Source organism: Puma concolor, chromosome B4 (assembly GCF_028749965.1).
Source record: "Puma concolor isolate L17-30 chromosome B4, mPumCon1.1.hap2, whole genome shotgun sequence".
In the NCBI taxonomy this organism is placed as follows: domain Eukaryota; kingdom Metazoa; phylum Chordata; class Mammalia; order Carnivora; family Felidae; genus Puma; species Puma concolor.
The window spans coordinates 129,468,188-129,488,451 of NC_141673.1; the positions used below are offsets into that span (position 1 = coordinate 129,468,188).

A 20,264-nucleotide genomic window follows, 5' to 3' on the forward strand; every position below is an offset into this window, starting at 1 on the left:
CCAGAGATACAATCATTGGGAGATATAAGGAATTTCCTATAAGGAATTGGTCGGGTGTTTATGGTGGCTGGCAGGTGCCAAGATTAGCAGTTGGCAATCTGAACACCCAGGAGAGCCTATGGTGTGGTTCCAACTCAAAGACAAAGACCCATGTGCCTAGTGAAACAAGAGTTCCCCCTTACTCACAGGGAAAGGGGAGGGAGTGCCTTTTTGTTCTTTTTAGACCTTCAACTGATTGGATGAGGCCCACCCGCATTCGGGAGAGTGATCTACTTGACTCATTCTACCATTTCAAATGTTAGTCTCATCCAAAAACACCCTCCCAGACATGCCCCAAATAATGTTTGACCAAATATCTGGGCATCTCGTGGCCCAGGCAAGTTGACACATAAAATTAGCCATCACAAGGGTCTACCAGTGTTTTCCATCTCTTTAGCAGCACCCCCACGTTACGCACCATGGGCTTGGTATCCAGTCTCGCCCTCAAGGAGCAAGCCCGCGCTTGGTCATGGTCTCCTGGAAGCTGCCAATGCTTGGGAATTCGGGCGACCTCAGTCTTCAGGCTGCGCACGGGCCATGGGGCAATGGGAGGAACAGTATCTCTGGGGGAAAAGACACTCTGAATTAAAGAGCCCGACACACCATCCAAAAGAGTCATCCCTGCAGAGAGGAAAGGATCTGGGGTCAAGACAGTAGGACAAAACCCAGACCAGAGGGAGGCAATTCAAAGCAAAATGTAGGAGCTGGAGGCAGGAGAAATCCCCTGATCTGGGAAGGGTAGGAGACGCTTCTCCTGCCGGCTCTAAACTCTTCCCCGTGACAAGGGGGCACGAGGGTCCCCAGGACTTGCGGGGAGGAGGCACCAACGGGCATCTGACGTGCTGCAGGACGTGGCAGGTGGCTCCTGATGACCGCTCTTCTTGCTGAGAGCCTGTTTAGGGGGCCAAGTCATGGAGGGGTCCCAGCCCCTCTTCTGCAAGCTGATGGGGACGGTCAGGGGGTGCCAGACAGAGAAGTGGGGGCCCAAAGCAGGGAGGAGGATGTGTGTGGAGCCGGCAGTCAGTTCCCTCATTTGAGAACAGTCTGTATGGAGCCTGTCAGACCCCGTATTCTGTACTCTGTGGAATCCAGCAGGGGAGAAAGCAAAGCCTTACTCTCAGAGAGCTCACCCTTCAGAGGGTGAGGGGTGCCTGGGGGGCTCAGCTGGTTAAGTATCCCACTTCGGCTCAGGTCATGATCTCGTGGTTCATGAGTTCAAGCCCCAAGTTGGGCTCTGTGCAGACAGCTTAGAGCCTGGAGCCTGCTTTGGATTCTGTGTCTCCCTCTCTCTCTATCTCTGCCCCTCCCATGCTCATCCTCTGTCTTTCAAAAATAAATAAACATAAAAAAAAAATAAAATTAAATTAAGCACACTGGAGGAAATTACATGGCCCCTCTGGGCTTCTGTATCTTAAAAAAATTATATATATATAATGTATATATATTTTATACATATATATGTATATGCACACACACACATATTTTATACATATATATGTATATGCACACACACACACACAATGGAATATTACTCAGCCACCAAAAAGAAATCAAGGGGCACCTGGGTGGCTCAGTCAGTTAAGTGTTTAAGTGTTTGACTCTTGATTTTGGCTTGGGTCATGATCTCACAGTCATGAGATCGAGCCCCACATTGGATTCTTCACTGAGCACGAAGCCTGCTTAAGATTCTCTCTCTCTCTCTCTCTCTCTCTCTCTCTCCCTCTCCCTCCCTCCCTCTCCCCACTCTGCCTCTCTCCTCTGCTTACGCCCTCTCTCGCTTTCTAAAAAAAATGAAATCTTGCCATTTGCAGTGATGTGGATGGAGCTACGGTGTATTATGCTACGTGAAGTAAGTAGAGAAAGACACATACCATATGATTTCACTTACATGTGGAACTTAAGAAACAAAACAGATGAACATTTGGGAAAAAGGAAAAAAGGAAAAAAGAGAGGGAAACAAACCATAAGAGACTCTTCACAATAGAGAGCAAACTGAGGACTGATGGAGGGAGGGAGATGGGGCTAGAGACTGGGCTAGATGGATGATGGTCATTAAGGAGGACACTTGTTACGATGAGCACTGACTGTTGTCTGTCAGCGATGAATCACTGCACTCTACTTCTGAAACCAATATTGCACCGTACGTTAACTAATTAGAATTTAAATTAAAAATTAAAAAAAACCCAAACAAACAGAAGATGTCTAGATTGGGAACCCAGAAGCCGACCCTAGGACGAGGCTCCAGGTACAAGCAGCTGATTCAGGAGGAAAGGAACCCCTGGCAGGCGGTGTGGGGAGCAGGAAGGAAGGGAAACCGCCAATAGACTATGTGAGACAGTCAGACATTGCTGCCTGCGACCCGAAGCTTTGTCCTGCTGGGAGGCTGGGTGCTGGTGTAAAACACACCCCTCAGATGGGTTCCTCTGAGGTACCTGGTGGCTGGGGCTCTTATGCACCGCCTCCCCATCAGTCATTGGTTGAGGGCTGCTCCCAGGGCATTTCCAGTCTACTTAGCAAGATGCAAAGGACTCCAGAGACAAGAGAAAGCCTTCAGGCCACAATAAGCAGATCTGAAAATTCAAAGGAGTGGTCTTGGCCAGTGGTAAAGGCGGGGGGTGGGGGGGGACTGTGGAGTACATTAACATATTAACATGGAGGCACTGGAGTGGTTTCGAATGGGGCTGGCTTTTTCTGTGCATAATGGTGACTCTTCCTCAGTTAAGATAGTTGGAAGAACAGGACCAAGACAGGCACAATTTTAATGTTCCTGCAGTTATATTTTGGAATAGAACAGGATGATTGATACCAGGTTTCATGGCTTTTGTGTTTCAAAACATTCGACTGAAGTCTGCATTTTGAATTATTTTGTGAAATGACATTTACATGATGTAGAACGGAACAATGGATTCTTAAAAAGTAGGGACGAGTAACACAGAGAACAAAGGCTAGTAAGCATAAATTTTCACTTTGCGGACTTCCTTGTCATCACATTCCCTCTGTTTGTTGTAGTAATAGAAAGTATTGTCCCTTCTCTGAAGTTTCTTCACGTATCCGGTCTCTGGCCAGCGATCTACCTGCACAACAGAAACCAGAAGACAAACACTGTGACGCTGGCTTTATTTTGATACAGTATTTTACTGTCAAATAGTTAGCAGTATAATTCACCTCCAAGAGTTAAAGCATAAAGTTAAATCTAAAAATACTTGATTTCTCAAGACAGTATTATACACACCTCAGACACATCATAAGTTGCATCCCTTTACTGCAAAACAACTAATCGGGTGCTTCTCTCTAGATCCCAATTTCTAGATTTAAATTTCTACTCAGTGCCAAGATGAAACATTCAAAATACTCTAAACTTTATTTTTCTTAGGTTTACAAGTTATCTCGGACAGTACTACGTTCTGACTTCTAAAAGTAATGCCTGAGGAGGAGATTAGGCTCAGGCTCCACTTTGGTGCTGGACATTGACAGCACAGCAATGTCGAATGGAAGCAGCCAGATTCTTGGTACCGCAGGGTGCATATGCATTCCTCACGTCCACCTCACAAGTTCAGCTTGAAACCCATTTTTTAATAGAAATTTGAGGTCATGATTTTGATTTTCACCTTTCTTACCGCCCCTCCCCCCTATTCTTTCTCAGATGCCATATTGGCTTGCTTACTTTATCATTTGGCTTGACCTAATTGGGACATCTTTCTCCGCTTCCTCTCCAAATTTGTATTCTGCTTTCTCGATCGGGTCAGTGCATTGCGGTCATTGTTTGTATGTTTCTTCTGGATTCTGTAAGATCTACTCTATCATTGTCAAAACCTGATTATTCAGGCGTTGTGGTTTAGATTATCAAACCCTCTTCTTCATCGCCATCTCTACAGGCAGCTCATCACTTCTCATTGGCCCCACCCATAAGTCACATGTTTCCATTGGAATAGGAAAACATCATGAATACAAAGGAATGCCTGTCTTTATTTTCTAGTTGTGCATTTTCATTTTCTTCTGTTGTCTCATTTATTTAAGAATTAGCAAAAATAGGTAGCAGCATAGCTGATAAACCTTGGCGGACTTTCTGACATACAATATAGGGAAAAAATCAATGCTTCCTATTACTAGGTAAAGCTTGTTTTTCATAGCCTCCATTGTCCCCAGCAGAGAAAGGAGGGTGTTCTCAAGATGTCATTATAACTCTCTTCCTCTTGGGGCCAGGAGCAGGTTATGTTTCACTTACTAGGTTCCCCAAAACCATCTCATTCAGTTAAGAAATAGCCACTGTATATGGGATGAGCCTCCAAACAGCTGTGCTGGTTCTGTGCTCATCAACCTCTAGTCATTTTAAATACTCCTTTGGTATTTTATAATTTTTTCTTCTTGGCCTTGATGATTCCCATTCAGCCTAGGAAAGCTTCACTTTTGTGACTAGAACAGAGTGGCATGGTCCTCAGGACTAGCTAGGGAGGTCAATAAGCTCTAATAGCGTATGTGTCCCAAAAGGACATGTGCTTCAGGTGAGGAAAGAGAACTCTGCTCAAATTCTTCAGACCTCCGTATGCTGGTAGGGACATGCCAATCGAGGCAAGCCTTCAGTTACCATCCTGTCCGACCTTCAAGGTCTTCTGCAGATGTCTCTAGGGACATGGAACCATTTTGGAGGATTGTCCCCCAAAGGAAGCGATTTTGTCTTCCTCGAAATTCTTGTGCTTCCTTTTTAAAGGTATGCATATTTTGACTTGCATAAAGTTTGACTGTTCTTATCATTTTTAATCTTCGACTCCAAGATAATAAGAATAATAAAAGCCGTAATTCATTAAACACTTAGCATTCATTCACTCAACAAATTATTAAGCCCTACAATGTCAGGCACTTCAAACACACGATTTCATTTAATACCTGCGACTGTTTCCTAAAGAGGGCCCTGCCGTCACCATTCTACTGTTGAGCTCAGCCAAGTTAAGAACCTTGTTCAGGATTACCCGGCTTATGAGACATAGAGCCCGGATGCAGACCCTGGACAGATAGATTCCAAATCTGGTTCTCTTCCTACTAGCCGACTCCATTTCTTAAGGTCGGGTGCTCACTTCTATTGTTATTTCCTAAAGCAGCTGGCACAGAAATCTGCACATGGTAGTGACATGCCGCGCCAGAACGTGCCACTTTGGCATCTGATTGTTTTGAGTTAAAATCACAACCGGTGCACGAAGGACACTCTGAGTCTCCTCTCTGTCTCTCTGAAAGCAGGAAGAAATCTCCGTGTGACAGCTACCCTCCCTGCACCCGGAGGTAGACAGGCCTCCTTATCCCGACAGACAGAGAATTCAGGGCCAACAGGGCAATGTAAACAAATTCGGCTTAGTTTCCCCACTAATCAGTACTCAAGCCCGTTACTTTGTCTTGTTAGTTCTCCACGTATTTATCAATTTTTTGTCTTAAAAGGTATATAAACAGCCTGCTTTGGTCACTTTTTGGGTCTCATATCTCTGGGGCCCTCATACGTATGAAATTAGATGAAATTTATTTTTCTCCTGTTAATCTGTCTTATGTCAATTTAATGATTAGACCAGCGAAAAGAACAAAGAGGATCCGGGTGAAATGTTCTCCTTCCCGACAGTTTGTATGCAATAAATATATACTAAAGTGAAATGCAAGACCTCTTCAAAATTGGCAAGTCACACAGTGAATAGGTGTGTTCTTCCCTACATCACACATCCCCCTCTCACTTTGTGGGACTTCCCCTTCAAGGATGTTCTTCGTGTTCTCTTAAATCTGATTTTATCTCAATCACAACATTATTGAGGTGGGAATGTGATGCACAACCAAAGTCAGGAGTCAAATAGTTTTTTTGTCACCTATAATCTCCATAATAAACAGAATCTAGCCTCTTCATAACTCGTGGTAAAAACAAAACAAAACAAAAAAACCCCTGAAACAAATAATAATTACACAACAAACTGAATATCTGGCAATAGAATTACCTGAGTAAGGGGAAAAGATGCTAGTTTTGTGGATTACAGGAATGATTCATTTAGCGGAGCATGGTTGCTCAATAAGAGGTGGGAAGTTCTTAATGTTCCTATGCTGAGGGACCACCTCTGCCTCCAGTCTGCCTGAAAATCACTCCTCTGGGCCTCAATCTCCTCGTCAGTAAAATGAGAGAATTGGAGTAGGCCTCCCTTTTAGTTATTCTCTGGTTCTTTGTTTGATTTTAATACTTTTCACTAAATATTTAGAATTCAGGTTTAGCTAGAAATCTTACCGTAGAAACTTGTTTCACTTGTTTATATTCAGTTTCATCCCGATATCCTGCTTGTTGAAACCTGTACAGATTTTCTATCTCTTCTGACCATTTTTTGGCACGACTTACTGATTTTGGTTTCGCGTCAGAACTAGCCATGGCTACAGAAGTCTTATTAGCAATTATTTCTGAAAGATGTTTAAAACAACATTAACAGAGCATAACTGTGACAACTTTGAAAGTCCCCTTAAGAATGAACAAAAGTAGGGGCGCCTGGGTGGCGCAGTCGGTTAAGCGTCCGACTTCAGCCAGGTCACGATCTCGCGGTCCGTGAGTTTGAGCCCCGCATCAGGCTCTGGGCTGATGGCTCAGAGCCTGGAGCCTGTTTCCGATTCTGTGTCTCCCTCTCTCTCTGCCCCTCCCCCATTCATGCTCTGTCTCTCTCTGTCCCAAAAATAAATAAAACGTTGAAAAAAAAATTTAAGAATGAACAAAAGTAGAATTTTTTTAAAAAAAATTGGAAAGTGGAGAATCCCACTAGGTATATCAAATTCTAAGCATTCAATTCTAATATTGAGAAGGATTCATGCTCTACTCTGGAAATAAAACAAATCCTGAAAGATACATAGAGAACTGCTTTTGTTTCTTCATCAAATAAAACCACATTCAGAGTGTGATGTGCTAAAAGCGCTATACTAATTCAGGTGTTCTAGGCAATAGTTTACAACATTTCTGAAGTCACACTCTCATTTTTAACTACTCAGTAGGTTGTCAAAATATCTCACCACTGTTCCATTTGATTATATTTGAAACTGAATCTCCCACTTTTTCTTTCTCCTGAAAAGGGAAGGTAAGATCAATCTTCTTACTGTCTTCTTATTCTTCTTGCTGGGAAGCAGTGGTTTCCTCTTTTTTGCATGTCTTCACTACTTGGAGACATCCCAGTCACTCTAGTCCATTCGCTCAGGTGGTCACTGGGCCCCTGCTCCTGCGACAGCCTGATGTGAAAAGACAGACGGATACAAAGTCCGTGAAAGCTGTATGACTAGGATACTGAGATCATTGATTTTACAACAAAATAAGCAGTCACCAATAGCTTTTGAAGTTCAAACATTCAACTCTAGTGCATGTAATTGTCTATTCACCAAACTTCTATAGTCAGTTTTTCAAAGACATAATCTCTTCTTTTTAATTTTTTTTAAGTTTATTTATTTTTGAGAGAGGGAGTGAGCAGGGAGGGGCAGAGAGAGAGGGAGACACAGAATCTGAAGCAGGCTTGAACTCAAGAACTGTGGGACTTGAGCTCAAGAACTGTGAGATCATGACCTGAACCGAAGTCGGACGCTTAACCAACTGAGCCACCCAGGCGCCCCAAGACATAATCTTCTTTAAAATTTTTTAAAAATGTTTATTTATTTTTTAGAGAGAGACAGAGCATAAGAGGGGGAGGGGCAGAGAGAATGAGGGACACACAGAATCTGAAGCAGGCTCCAGGTTCCGAGCTGTTGGCACAAAGCCTGAGGTGGGTCTTGAACTCGCGAACCATGAGATCATGACCTGAGCTGAAGTCAGACGCTTAACCGACTGAACCACCCAGGTGGCCCTTTCAAAGACATAATCTTGCATTTGTTTTCCCAGTGTCATCTTATTACCAAAATGCATCAGTTAACTGAAATAAAGTGCCCAGAATTTCCACCAGGATTCCTTGAATTCATTCTTCTATTAAAATATGTTTCCATTGGCTGAAATACATTCAGATTGGGCCTCATAAAGTAGGTGCCATTCTTATTTTTTGAACTTTTTCAATTGCAATGACAAATACTCACTGCAGTAGTTCCCCCTTACCTGTGGCTTCGCTCTCTGCAGTCAAACGGTCTGGAAGCAGAGGGTCCTCATTCTGACGCAATGTCAGATCAGTGGTAGCCTAGCGCTACATCCCAATGCCTGTGTCGTTCACCTTGCTTCATCTCATTATATAGGCAGTTTATCTTACATTATCACAAAAAAGGGTACGGAAAATATGTTTTGACAGGCCACATTCACATGCTTTTTTAAAAGTATTTTTTAATGTGTATTTTTATTTTTGAGAAAGAGAGAGAGAGAGAGAGAGACAGAGTGTGAGTGGGGCAGGGGCAGAGAGAGAGGGAGACACAGAATCTGAAGTAGGCTCTAGGCTCTGAGCTGTCAGCACAGAGCCCAACGTGAGGCTAGAACTCATAAACCGCGAGATCATGACCTGGGCTGAAGTCGGATACTTAACCGACTGAGCCACCCAGGCGTCCCTCACATAACTTTTTAAAATATATTGTAATAATAATTGTTCGACTTTATTATTATTTATCTCTTACCATGCCTAGTTTACAAACTGAACTGTATCACAGATGTGTATGTATAGGAAAAGAATATACAAGGTTTGGTATTATCTTTGGTTTCCAGCATCTACTGGGGCGTCTGGGAATGTATGTCCCAGATACATGAATAAGGGGGTGGGGAACTACTGTGTGTTGACAAAGTCAAGAAATACATTAAAGTCCAAAAAAAGAAAAGTCAAAATAATCATCACATCAATTAGAAGTGTCCATCCTTAACATCGGTGAGTATCATCCTGAGCATGAGTTGGAAGAACAGACTTTAAAAGTTTTATGAAAAAGAGTCTTATGGTAAATGTTCTTACAAGTATAACAAATTTAGCTCAGCCTGGATTCAACAGGGAGGGGAAAGTAGGAAATGGAAGTAAACTTGATGGAATCACTGAATTTCAGATAAGTATTTCCTCAATGTGAAGATGTGGCCTAAAAATTTCCTCCTACTTAATAAAAATAGATTAATGGAGACTCTTAGGAGGCTAAGAGTCATTTGTTTGAACTCTGTATATCAATCATACACAAGTACCAACTGATTCTTCTATGAAAAATAAGCAAGTTTGTCCAATGCTTCTTCCTCCCTCCTGTAGATTCTTGTTGCATTCTTAATATTCTAAAAGTTATGGCATTTACATTCTGTCCCGAGACCATAATTCTCACAGTTGTTTGGGCTTAGTTCCAGATTTAAAGGAATTAAAATGAAGTCCTTTGAGTTACACAGTTCACTCTGATGAAAGTAGCACCCACCCAAATGGATATATCAGGAGTCTTGTTTGGTTTTCTCCCAGCGTGCATTACCAACCTGCCCACACCAGAGAAAATTAAGGGATTGTTAATACTGGACTTTTAAAAAACTTAGCCCTTCTTTATTCATTAGGTTTAGGTTCACGATGTATTTTAAGTCAATACTTCGTTATGTTATTGTATGAATTTATGTAAAATTTGGAATACCCCACAAAACAGTAAGTGTGACATATTTCAAGGAAACATTTGCCCTTTGTTTCCATTCATTGTAATGGGAGGCTCACTGTTTTTTGCTGCACAGTACACTAGATATGACCAACAGTGAGTTGGACAGATGTGATACAGCCTGATAATCCATTAATATATATGACTATGTATAATCTTTTCTTCATACCAAAATGACACGAAGAAACAAAAGGAGAAAAGGTACAAATTCACCGTATAAAAACACTTTCACAATTAGCCATGTTTGTTACATGAATTTAGTGGCTGTATTATACTGCTTTTACAGATGAAGCACATTTTCTAAAAGTTGTGGCACAATCATACTTTGTTTTACCCCAAGGCATTTTGGCTTTACGCTTGGCTTTTTGATACATTACAAAACACTTTTATTTACTCGTATTCATTCAAAAAATAGTTTCTTGAATGTCATCTATGTAATCTTTTGTCACTTTAAAACAAAGCAATCATGTCAACTGTAAACAGAAAAATGCTTTCAATAGAAGAGGGGAAAATATGCTGCATTTGGTTGTACTGGAGAAGTAACCTTCCCCCACCCCCCACCCCAGTAGAAATATGCATCTTCTAGACATATTAGGCATTTCAAAACTTTGTTTTCCCACAGTAGCCAAAGGGAACATAAATGCATTTTCAGCATAATAGAAACCCCAGTGGCTCCTGAAACTATACTATCTAGTGGTGGTGCAAATCCCTCCTCTACCTTTTTGTCTCTCTTACTACTTTCTACTTATTAAAAAAACAGAATGAAACTAAAATTGGGAAAGACCAACTTACAATTTTTCGATTAAATATTTCAGTAATCCTTGGAAGTTCAGTGGTAATATTAATTCCGCTAGCAACATTCAACACTTTGAAATTTAGAGGTTTACTTCGCTGAGAATTGTGGCAAAAAAAATACTATAAAATAGATTTGATCTTCATAATACTAAGTTGTAGTTACAGAAACAGGAAATGGCAATGCCTGACTTTCTAGTTTTGTAAAAATTGAATTTTATTAGACACTATTAAGGTTTATACATGTATTTAAAAAAATCAGCTATATCAAATCCTGGATGATCTAAGGTTCTAATCTAATAGAAGAAGCCTTTGATGTACCAACCATCTTAAGCTCTCTTCTATTTTTTTTTTAAATATATGAAATTTATTGTCAAATTGGTTTCCATACAACACTCAGTGCTCATCCCAAAAGGTGCCCTCCTCAATGCCCCTCACCCACCCTCCCCTCCCTCCCACCCCCCATCAACCCTCAGTTTGTTCTCAGTTTTTAAGAGTCTCTTATGCTTTAGCTCTCTCCCACTCTAACCTCTCTCTCTTTTTTTTCCATCCCCTCCCCCATGGGTTCCTGTTAAGTTTCTCAGGATCCACATAAGAGTGAAAACATATGGTATCTGTCTTTCTCTGTATGACTTATTTCACTTAGCGTAACACTCTCCAGTTCCATCCATGTTGCTACAAAGGGCCAGATTTCATTCTTTCTCATTGCCACGTAGTATTCCATTGTGTATATAAACCACAATTTCTTTATTCATTCATCAGCTGATGGACATTTAGCCTTAAGCTCTCTTCCAAGCAAAAGTCCTTTTCACTGCTTTTTCCGTTTAGCGGTATTAAAACCCCAAGAGCATTAGCATCCCAAATCTTCCATTTCTTTCCCTACTTTAATTTTTTCTGCTCTTAGACGCACCGTCGTAGGGCAAAGGAGCCAATCAATAAACACCCCTAGGCTTGTTTCTGGAACCTTAAAAAGGTCCCATTAGAAGGTCTCTGACGGGGTGCCTGGCTGGCTCAGTCAGTTAAGTGTCTGACCCTAGCTCAGGTCATGATCTTGCTGTCGGTGAGTTCGAGCCCTACCTCGGGCTCTGTGCTGACCACTCAGAGCGTGGAGCCTGCTTCGGATTCTGTCTCCTTCTCTCTCTGCCTCTCCCCTGTTCATACTGTCTCTCTCTCAAAAATAAACGTTAAAAAGAATTTAGAAGGGGGGCGCCTGGGTGGCGCAGTCGGTTAAGCGTCCGACTTCAGCCAGGTCACGATCTCGCGGTCCATGAGTTCGAGCCCCGCGTCGGGCTCTGGGCTGATGGCTCAGAGCCTGGAGCCTGTTTCCGATTCTGTGTCTCCCTCTCTCTCTGACCCTCCCCCGTTCATGCTCTGTCTCTCTCTGTCCCAAAAATAAATAAAAAACTTTGAAAAAATTAAAAAAAAAAAAGAATTTAGAAGGTTTCTGACGTCAGTTATGCCTCCCTTCCCTCCACTTTTGGGGGGGGGGTGGTCAGCTGAAAAAAATGGTTTCCCAAAAATGCCTTTGCAGTCTATGGTCTAGGCGGGCTAATCTGCATTTGTTCAGCGTAAAGCCACTCCTTTTGGGTCCCCCCCCAACCCCCCGCTGACCTGCCTTCTCCAGCCTCTCAAACCTTTCTTCTGCCAGAAATCACCAATTTTGTATGTAAGGTAAATGTGCTACATAAGGCTGGGACGGAGAAAGAATTCTGGAAACAGGAGGTCAAATGGCTGGTCCGCAGAACTCTGAAAGGAGACCCCAGAATAGCAGCCCCTCAAGCCCCAGAAAACGCGGGTCGGCTTGGAAGCTACTGGAAAATAAGATTCTAAAACTCAAGAAATATCAAATAAACACCACTGCTATAAGGGAGAATACAAACGCCAGCAGCACAAATCTCGGCCACCACAGGGCATGTCAGAGCGGAAGGGGCGGAGCCGAGGCTTCCGGGGCGGGGCCGGGACGGGAGCAGCAGAGGGGGCGGGCCCTTCGGGCCCCTCGGGACGGGTCCACCCCCCGGCGCTGGGTAAGTCTCTCCGTGGTTACCCTCGCTTACCGACCTGGAGAGGCCGAGGCACCCTTCCCGGGAGCTCGCAGGAGAGCGCGGAGGTGCTCAGGATCCGCGGGCTGGTCAGCGAGAGGCCAACTGTCGGGGCCTCGGCGACCCTCGCGTCTCCTAGCAACGCGGAGCGCCGAGCTGCGGCCCCGCCCCCTGCGAGCGGGCCCTTGGGCGCAGGTGCGAGGGTTGGGCTGGGCTGGGCTGCGGACCCAGTTCGGAGAGTCACGGTTGACCCCAAGGTGCGAGGCTTGCAAGGGCTGAATCCCAGGCAGAGGTAAGGAGCCGAATGTGTTCTTTGCCTCTGCAGCCCCAGACGGAATTCCGTTGGCGATTTTGGTTCCTGATAGTAGATATGTCCTGTCTGTCTCATGCTTCTTTTCGTTTTGTTGAAATTAAATGAACTAACCAATTCACAGGGTAGAGCATGGTGCCTGACAATTAGTAAACCTACAAAAAACAACACCCGTAACTTAGATGATTTTTCTGTATCATTACCTTTATTCGTTTATTTAAAATACTGTCGATTTGCCTATAACTCCCAAATTTATTTCCTCAGCCCAGATCTCTTTTTGAATTCCAGACCTGTATACCCAGCCTATATTCAACATGCACTTGGTTATCAAAGACCCCCCTCCCCGCCCCCCGCCTCTAAGCACCCCATCCGCAACCTGCCCCTTCCACAGTCTTCCTCCTTCAGTAAATGGGTCCTAGAGTCCACTCTTTGCCTTGCCTTCTTTATCCGTCATTGTTGGCTTTTCTGTTCCCAGTGAGTCCAAGCCACCACCGTTTTCCCCCTACTCTCGTTATTGCGATAGTCCCCAATAGGTCTCTCTTGTCTCCCCTCGTCTATGCCCAAAGCAACAATCAGTGCATTCCGTTTAAAACATCATTCAGATTGTGTCCTGCGATGGCTCCCCATCTTGCAAAGTAAAACCCAGCAAAACCTTACAAGATTCTCTCTTCCCTTGCTCTGGAGCCCTGGAGCACTCCACTCTAGCCATGCTGACCTGGCAGTTCCTAGCCTAGCTTCCACACTGAGGTCTTAGTTGTGGCTTTTGCCTCTGCCTGGAATGGTCTTGCTCCATTTATCCCCTTGGCTGACTTCCTCTTCTTCAAGTTTTCCCAGCCCCATCTCTTTAGCTCACTCCTCCCATCATGCTCTCTATACCCCTTATTATGCTCTAGTGTTTCTTTTGTCCACAGCACTTATCACCACCTCATATACTGTTTAAATTGCTTTATTTCTTAATTTTATTGTTTATCTTCTGCAAGAATGTGATTTCCAGAAAGACAGAGATCTTGTTAACCAAATTGACTGAACTTCAGGTTCCTTAACTGTAAAGTGAAGACAAAACTGTACCTGATAGGGTAGTTTTGAGGATGACACAAGAAATATAAACCATTTAGGACAGCACCTGGGACTATATAGATGATAATGATTTCCACTCAAACGTATACTGCATTGCTACATAGGTTTGTCTCTGCTTTGCTCACTGCGGTCTCTTTAATGTTCGGAATAGTCACCGGCACACAGTAGCTGGCCGGGGACTGTTTGTTGAGTGAATAAATGATTCCACACCGTTGGAGTATTGTGGCAGCTTCCTATGGAGATGCCCTGCCCCAGACTGCCTGAGTGCTCTTTCTAACTCAAATTGCTTTCACACTCAGAATCCCCTGGAGGGTGTGTTAAAATAGATTGCTGGAGAGTTCTAATTCAGCATATCTGGGCTACAGTAGAGATTTTGCATTTTTTAAAAGTTTCTTTAATGTTTATTTTTGAGAGAGACAGAGACAGAACTTGAGCGGGAGAGGGGCAGCAGAGAGAGAGGGAGACACAGAATCCGAAGCAGTCTCCAGGCTCTGAGCTGTCAGCACAGAGCCTGATGTGGGGCTCAAACCCACGGACCGGGAGATCATGACCTGAGCCGAAGTCGGACGCCCAACCAACTGAGCCACCCACGTGCCCTGAGATTTTGCATTTTTTAAAACAACTTTAAGTAGGCTCCACCCCCAGCCTGGGGCTTGAATTCACAACCCTGAGATCAACTGAGCCAGCCAGGCGCCCCATGATTTTACATTTCTAACAGGTTCCCAAATACTGTTGGTGATGCTCTTCCAGGGTCCATACTTGTTCTGATCTCACCTGTCACTCTCTTGTTTCAAACCACCCAGGCTTCTCACTGCCACTCAAATTACACTCTTTGGTTTGGTCTGGTCCCTTCTTACCCAGTTTAGCCTTGACTTCCCCTGTTAAGTCCCTATTATTTTATCCCTTTTGCCCCTAGTGCTTTGGTTAAAAGGAACTATTTGCAATTCCCAGACTGAATAAAAAGCTCATTGCTGAAGAACAGACTTCAGCTGTTCTTGGGCCTGGAAGCTGAACTCAGGGTCACCTTGTTTGATAAGTTTTTCCGTAGCAAATTCCTTTCCATAATTGAGCTCTTCTGCTTGATGTCCACACCACATTCTGAGCACACTTCCATTAAAGCGCTTGTGAAACCTCTTGCATTTATTTCCATGAGTTTCTACTTCTCCCAGACTGTAAGCTCTTGTTCCATGGCTCATTCCTTTATGTACATCCGGTTCCAGCACAATGCCTGGCACTTAGTGGATGCTCAGTAGATAATAATAAAAGCTAATATTTATTGAGTACCCACCGTTTTCCAGGACTTTTCAGTGGACTTCCTTCCTTCCTTCCTTCCTTCTTCCCTCCCCCCTCTCTCCCTTTCTTTTCTTTCCTTTCCTCTTTCTTTCTTTCTCTCCTTCCTTCTTTTTTCTTAGTTGAATAATAACACTTTTTAATCGATCAGAGGGTTGAGAGTAGGAGGAATGGCGAAGAGCTACTCGTGGTAGAGAGATATGTGCAACTAATGCAGAATACACATACATTGTGATTTTTCAAAGCCACCTTCTTGCTATGTGAGTTAGCCATATAGTATCTTCCTAACTCCTCCAGAGAAGGGATATCCTTGCTAATCTTGTTCACTTTGTCCACATTCTCCCATACATTCTCCAAACATTTTTAAAACAAGTCCATTGAGCTATGATTGAAATGCAATAAATAGCACATACTAACCAGCATATAATTTGGTAAGTTTTGACATATGCATACACCTGTTGTTTCCTGTGCCCCGAACCAACTGCTGAGTTGCTTTCTGTCACTTTCGATCACTTCACATTTTCCATAATTTTACATAAATGGTATAGTACAATATGATCTCAGACTTCCAGCTTCCAGAACTATGAGACAATTAAATTTCCATTGCTTAAGTCACCCAGTCTGTGGAATTTGTTATAGCAGCCCTAACACATAAATACACTTCTTTAAAAAAACGTATCTCATGGCATACTTCCTAGTGTGACACTATTTCTTCCAAAATAATAGTACAGAATATAGTGAATTTATAACCCAGTTTATTTATATTGACAACAGCTTATAAAATAAGAAAAATATATCTGCTAGTGATTTCCCGGCAAAGACTTACACTTACCTCAAGAACTCCCTTTTTGGTATTTAATATACAGTTGGTAGCTGTCTTCAGTCCTTTTGAGATGAGACAAATCAGGGCTTAGAAGTCCAAAGAGCTTGGGATTGCAGAAAGATTCCCAAGTGGGGAGTAAGGAAACAGAGCAGTAGCTGATGCTGTTGACTGCATTTCACTTTTCTCTACTAGCAGCTACAGGAGGCATTTCTCTTGGGATGCAGTATCCAGCAAATTTGGCTTCTCCTGAAAATTTGTTTATTTTGACCTGAGGATATTATAGCCTAGTAAGTGAGTGTGGCTCCCTCTGGAAGAGCCGAATAATTGGCTGACTTCTCCCAAGAGTACACGTGTGCACGTCTGTGGGCTGTGCTTACCCATCTTCATTATTTCCTAACCTATCTTCTCCCTTCATCCTGACTCTATTTCCCTTTGTGCTTTCATACTGTATCCATCATGGAAAGAAGGGAGGATACATAAGCGGATAGGGAAGAATATGAATATTATCTTGGCCTGCCTTGCCAGGAGTTCCAAATTCTGGCCGAGGTAGACACGCCAGATTCTCCAGGTACCAGTCTCACTGCAGAACTTGGTGTTAGGTGTAGACAGCTTAGTTCTCCTTTATTCGAAGACAAACCATCTTATACCAAATCAAAGGTGTTGGCAACAGCTTACTAGCGGAATGCTTTACTCAAATGAGTGATTCTGATGTCATACCATTCCCACTCACCCTTCTTTCTCTTCCTCCCCTTCTTTTTCTTCCTCTTATGAGAATTGGAATAGAACTTTGAGGACCAGGGTGCAGGGAAATGCTGATATTCTCTGAGGTTGGCATTCTGATTCCTGATTCCACTGCTTAAAATTCATTGTTCTTGGATTTTTCCCCATATTACTTTGTGCGTCTGTGGAAGCATTTGTTCACCATATTTTGCAAAGGTGTTGTCTCCAAATGGGTTGAAAACGTACCTGAAGGCACGTCTTAGTCGTCGATGTAAACACTGCAACGCTTATAACGATGGTATGCACAAAGCAAGACCTCAACAGTGTTCAAGGTGTTTGTTTGTATTAATATCAAGGTGTTTAAAGCAGATTTGCTAGGAAGGGGCCCGATAAATGGCCCATTCGCCATTCGGTGATTCTTAATGCTTTAACAAACCTTTTCATAAAGTTGTTTTGGTGGTTAAAAAATCCCAGAACTTTCCCCCCTTAAGACCTATCCTTTTTCACCCACCACTTCTTTTTCGTTTATGTATCCTTCGAACTTCTAAAAATGTAGCTCAAAAGGGTGGTGGGCTGGTGGCGGGGGTGCGGGGCTTGGGGGGGGGGAAGGAGAGCAGAAGGCCAACCCGTAAGCTATCCTTGGGATTTTTACTTACCTACCCTAAGATCACGGATCTGAGTTGTGATCATCAGGGATTGTTTACTCACTCAGTTTGTAGATTATAAATGGAAGCGGGAACTAACAGTTATTGAATCTACCATGAGTCACATACAAGTTTTTCCTCATACAATTCTCATGTTATCCCCCAAGGTAGAAACTGGGAAGATGACGGAAAGAAGGAACTGAGCTCGGCTTTCAGGCTCTCAGACAAGCAGGGGGTGGAACGCAGCCGGATTTCAAAGAGAAGCTTTACACCCCCCCTTCGTGTCTTTGCCTCCTTGGGTGGAGCACCTGCTACGGGTGTTCACTTTCCCTTCGCGCTATCGTTCCTGCACAGACAACGGGCACTCTGCACCAGAAAGTCACCCATGTTGAGTCAAAGTTCCCGGCAGCGCCACCCTCTTCGCCCCGCACCCTAGGTCCTAGCCGGTCGCCCCAGCCCTAGGCACTGCAGTTGTCCCAGCCCAGCGTCTGGCAGCTCCGATATTTAACTCCGCGGGTCGCTGGCCGCAGACTCTCCCCTGAGGCTCTTCGGCACCGCCCCTACCACCACACGGCTCCTCTGATTGGACGTGGCTGCGCCCGGCCGGCCAATGGCTTGGCGGCGGCAGGTTCCCGGAAGTGGCGGCGCGGCCCGGGAAGACCTCAGTTTCCGCAGGCTGAGTCGGGGCCGGTTCCGCTGGCTTCGCGGGCGTTATGAGTTGCTTCCAGGGACAGATGGCCGAGTACCCAACCATCTCCATAGACCGCTTCGACAGGGAGAACCTGAAGGCCCGCGCCTACTTCCTGTCTCACTGCCACAAGGGTGAGAGAGCGTGGCTCGCCGCCCGTCCCCGGGGACGCGGGCTGCCAGGGTCGGGGCCCCGCGGGGAAGCCGCCCGGAGCGGGTGGGGGCTCCAGCCAGGGAGTGCAGGCTTCGGGAGGCCAGGGCCGAGACTAGCAAGTGCACCTTGTCCCAGCCTGGCTCTTCAACTTCTCTGAGGCTTTATTTCCTCATCTGTACAACGGGTTGCGTCTTGACCCGGGCCAGTTTGACCAGGCATAACTCTTAGGTTCTCGTGGTAGTTCTCCTAGCAGCTCATAGTCAGAGGTCAGCGAGGATTACTCACTTCTTCCTCCACATCTTCGCTACCGTGTTATAAAGAAGACAAGTTTCAGATGAAATTCCGCCTTACCCCGCAAACACTAACCATCAGGCAGGTGTATTCACTCACAAACATCCTGTCTGTGAGCTCTACAAAGTGCAAGCGGCCCCTCCTTTTAGATGTTCTTGCCACATCCAGTATAAAGGATTCGTGTAAGGCGAGGCAACCAGAATACTAAAATTGCACAGTTGCACACGGTTAGGGATTAAGCCTCAGTGTCACCCCTAATGATACAGCCTGGAGATTAGATGCTTCAGGAGAGGCGGGGTGTCTCTAAAACATCCGGGCCAATCTCCAGAGCTGGAGTAGCACTAATTTCACAACCATTGTCCATTTTTTTTTTCAACGTTTATTTATTTTTGGGACAGAGAGAGACAGAGCATGAACGGGGGAGGGGCAGAGAGAGAGGGAGACACAGAATCGGAAACAGGCTCCAGGCTCTGAGCCATCAGCCCAGAGCCTGATGCGGGGCTCGAACTCACAGACCTGGCTGAAGTCGGACGCTTAACCGACTGCGCTACCCAGGCGCCCCTATTTGTCCATTTTTAACATCTCGTGTGCTGAAGTTAGTGTTGTGGGGAAATGCCTCAGCTTTCTTGCTCGAACCTACCAATTATCACATTAATGAGGAGAATCTGGACTTGCTCTCTCCCTTTGCAAAATAGCACTGTGAGACTCTTTGAGGGTCTTTCTGCTTATTCTCCAGAGTAATGCTTTTGTTTTTGGTTTGTTTCTCATTGTGAATCGACTGCTGGGTGGGGGTACCTCTGTTTTACCCTGATAACCATGATTGAAGTGTGGCTTAGGGGCTTGCCCTTTATGTTACGAATAGTGAGTTTGAAGAAAGAATCCATCTAAAGGAATCTGAAGTCACGATCATTCGATCATTCGTTTGTACGTTAAACAAGAAACTGACTTTCTATTATTGAGCAGTTTATAATAACTTTTCCTGTTCTCTAATCATATGTGTGTCTTTTTCCTCAATCAGAACGTTAGACTCATGAAGGGCAAGAACTTCTGCTTTCAGAAATTTCCCATGTTGCTTACTGGTGGTCTTCTAACCTTTCTGAGACATAGATTTCTTTGGATGTGCTGTGGACTGAATTGTGCATCCCCCCCCCCCCCCCAGTTTCATATGTTGAAGCCCTAAACCCCCATGTGACTATATTTGGCGATGGGGGTTTTAGGGGACAATGCAACTGAAATGAGGTTGTAAGGGCGGGGTCCTAATTTGTTAAGATTGATGGCCTTATAAAAAGAGGAAGAGAGGTTTCTCTCTTTCTACACACACACACACACACACACACTCACACTGAGGAAAGGTTGTGTGAGCACACAGCAAGAAGGTGGCAAGCCAGGAGGAGTGTCTCCCCAGAAACCAACCTTGGAATTGAGCCTCCAGAGCTGTAGGAAGTTTCTGTGCTTTAAGCCGCCTTGTCTATGGTATTTTGTTGTGTCAATCTGAGCAGACTAATACAGAATATCTGACAAACGCTATGGATTTTGGAAGAAAAAAATCACATAGATACATTAACATCCCATTTTGATACAACATCAGATCCCATGGACCACTCGATGCCTGTTTGTGGACCACCAGGCATCCAGTGCTGTGCTCAGCGTGGGCTTTACTAAGCCTCAGGAAGGTGCGGAGGACAAGAGGGGACCCACGGCCTGAAATAGTGGGCCAGGGTGGGAGAAGACCCCTCTAGGGAACAATTTGCGATGACTTAATCTGGTCCAGGAAAAGGGGAGAGGAGACCCTGGGTGCAGGCCTAGCACAAAGTAAACTGGCCCGGTGCTCTAGGCTGCC

The 20,264-nt window shown here is 44.4% G+C and overlaps 2 protein-coding genes across 7 annotated transcripts in view; one reads left to right on the plus strand and one right to left on the minus strand.

Moving 5' to 3' along the window:
• Positions 1-2,792: 2,792 nt before the first annotated feature.
• Positions 2,793-12,852, minus strand: MEIG1 (meiosis/spermiogenesis associated 1). Of its 4 annotated transcripts, none has more exons than XM_086714870.1 (4): positions 12,448-12,604; positions 7,051-7,263; positions 6,287-6,453; positions 2,793-3,113 (listed from the first exon to the last, which is right to left on the minus strand). In XM_086714870.1, exons 3-4 carry the CDS (start codon positions 6,422-6,424, stop codon positions 2,985-2,987), a joined length of 267 nt encoding a protein of 88 aa, XP_086570996.1. In that variant the 5' UTR covers positions 6,425-6,453; positions 7,051-7,263; positions 12,448-12,604; the 3' UTR covers positions 2,793-2,984. The 4 variants fall into 4 exon arrangements, 2 of the variants coding, with proteins under 2 accessions (XP_086570996.1, XP_086570997.1); XM_086714871.1 differs by lacking the exon at positions 12,448-12,604 and adding an exon at positions 11,467-11,550; XR_015254009.1 differs by lacking the exon at positions 6,287-6,453 and having other exon boundaries at positions 2,887-3,113; positions 12,444-12,852.
• The window catches only part of DCLRE1C (DNA cross-link repair 1C), a 50,698-nt gene continuing 42,859 nt past the window's right edge, over positions 12,426-20,264 (plus strand). Inside the window, exons 1-2 of one of the 3 annotated variants that reach the window (XM_086714866.1) lie at positions 12,426-12,720; positions 17,460-18,114. In XM_086714866.1, coding sequence (XP_086570992.1) covers positions 17,903-18,114 — 212 coding nt within the window. In that variant the 5' untranslated portion in view covers positions 12,426-12,720; positions 17,460-17,902. Of the gene's footprint in view, positions 12,721-17,459; positions 18,115-20,264 lie in introns of those variants that run through there. The other 2 variants (XM_086714867.1, XM_086714869.1) reach the window with 2 other exon arrangements.